The sequence below is a fragment of the Cebus imitator genome, unplaced genomic scaffold, assembly GCF_001604975.1.
Source record: "Cebus imitator isolate Cc_AM_T3 unplaced genomic scaffold, Cebus_imitator-1.0 Scaffold82, whole genome shotgun sequence".
In the NCBI taxonomy this organism is placed as follows: domain Eukaryota; kingdom Metazoa; phylum Chordata; class Mammalia; order Primates; family Cebidae; genus Cebus; species Cebus imitator.
In genome coordinates, this window is record NW_016107397.1 from 730,682 (window position 1) to 732,646 (window position 1,965).

The 1,965-nt window shown below is 40.2% G+C and overlaps 1 protein-coding gene across 1 annotated transcript in view; it reads left to right on the plus strand.

The window, feature by feature from the left end:
• The window catches only part of BAZ1B (bromodomain adjacent to zinc finger domain 1B), an 84,592-nt gene that overhangs the window by 71,645 nt on the left and 10,982 nt on the right, over nucleotides 1-1,965 (plus strand). Inside the window, exon 13 of the mRNA XM_037740390.1 lies at nucleotides 803-985. Within this exon, the coding sequence (XP_037596318.1) occupies nucleotides 803-985 (183 nt within the window). The remainder of the gene's footprint in view (nucleotides 1-802; nucleotides 986-1,965) is intronic.

Genomic DNA, 1,965 nt, shown 5'->3' on the forward strand with positions numbered 1-1,965 from the left:
GTATTTTCTTTTTTTTTTTTTTTAAATATATATTTCATTGTGTTTTAGGTTTTAGGAAATATCTATTTTCAAAGCAGAGGTTGGAGTAAGGAATGAGTCAGTTTCTGGTAGAACTTCAGCAGCTTCTGAAATGTAGATTTGAGTTTGTGTGTTTATATTACTTATCCTTGCTGTTTGTACATTTATACACACAAGGCTCCCTGTGATTCTCTATAGGAAAGAGAAAAAGCAGCCCCGTTATCCTCATCCCTCACCCAATCTGTGTAGTACCTACTTCGGAACTAACTCAACTGTCTTTCTCCCTTGGCACCTGTATTTTAAAGCCCATGGCCTTTCAGGATAACTGGCTCTTTTCCTTTAGGAGATTCGTTAAGTTACAAGGATCTCTTTACTTAGGGCAGGGCAGTGAATTCCTGCTGTGGTATTGGATTGGTGGTGTTGTGGTGGGATATTGATTATCTTTTAAATCAGAGTTTTATTAGCTGTATAAAATTGTTGGACTATAGCATTTACAGCATACAGGCAATCCTATTTTAAAGTATATTGAGTCTTTAAGTGGATTTCCCTAGAAGATGCCTATTCCCAGTCATTTACCCACTCTCACTGCATCTTTATGTGACCTCTGGCAAGTTTTTTTCAACCTTTGGAGGCTGGATTTCTTCCATAAGATAAATGGTTTAGACTGGTGAGGTTGTAGGGGGCAAGTGTCCTCAGAATTCTCTCATACTGTCACCTGTTCCTAGTTTTCTCTCTGTGTCTTTGGTCACTGTAGTAATGCTGGCCTGGTTTGGTCTCTGTTTAGGTTGCGTCTGCACTGGAGAAATGGAAGACAGCAATCCGGGAAGCTCAGACTTTCTCCAGGATGCACGTGCTGCTTGGGATGCTTGATGCCTGTATCAAGTGGGATATGTCCGCAGAAAATGCTAGGTGCAAAGTTTGTCGTAAGAAAGGTATGTTTAGATCAAATTTGCTTATGTGGGTATATTAGGGAGTAGGATTTCTATTTTCAAGATCTTTATTTCTACCCAAAAGAATTTTGTGTACACAGAATGTAAGTGTGGTAGTATAGATTTTACTCTCCTGAAGGTCTATAAAATGCCAGTCTTTGAAATCTCATGCCCGGGAATCAGAGCAGGTCCTTTGTTCCTCAATTTAGAGCATAAAATAAAAGAAATTGATCTCTTCAGTCTTCAGATTTTCTACAGAAAACAAAATTAGGTTAGTTTAGTTTTGAATCCTTTAATTGGCTCAGAACTGGAGTCGTCTGTGAAGTAAGTTATGTGCTTCCAGCAGCGGGCAGTCCTTGTACAGTGGGAGGCATGCAGTCTTGTCTGTGTAAAACGAACTTCATGGCTAGAAGCCCCCTAGTGATTGGCTTCTGAGTGGCTAGAGTTGTTTCCTGAGTTAGGTTAGAGGTGAAAAGATCTGCATAAAATCAGTTGCTGTAAAGCGTTCAATTGCTCTACAATGAAGGTTGGAGGGAGAAATGACCTTATTAAATTGACTCGTGTAACACTTTTTCAAATGTAAGGAAACCACATGGTTTAAGGGAACCCATCAGGGGCCGGACACGGTGGTTCCCACCAGTAATCCCAGCACTTTCGGAGGCTGAGGGAGGAGAATCGCTTGAACCTGGGAGGTGGAGGTTGCAGTGAGCCGAGATTGCACCACTGCACTCCAGCATGGGCGACAGAGTGAGACTCTGTCTCCAAAAAAGTAATAAGTAAATGAGAGTGCAAACCCATCAGGCATAAGTTAGAAAACGTTTGAGGAGGTCAAAAGGGCAGAATTTTCTGCTCTCACTGGGGTTTTTTGTGCCTATTAGTAATTACTAACTATTCTGTCTTAGCCATGGGGAGATTTTGTTCGGGATATAATTTAGGAGACCTGATTCCTAAATTATCTGTAGTCTAAATTATGCTACTTTTTTTTTTTTTTAATAGAAAATTCCCAAACTATGAATAA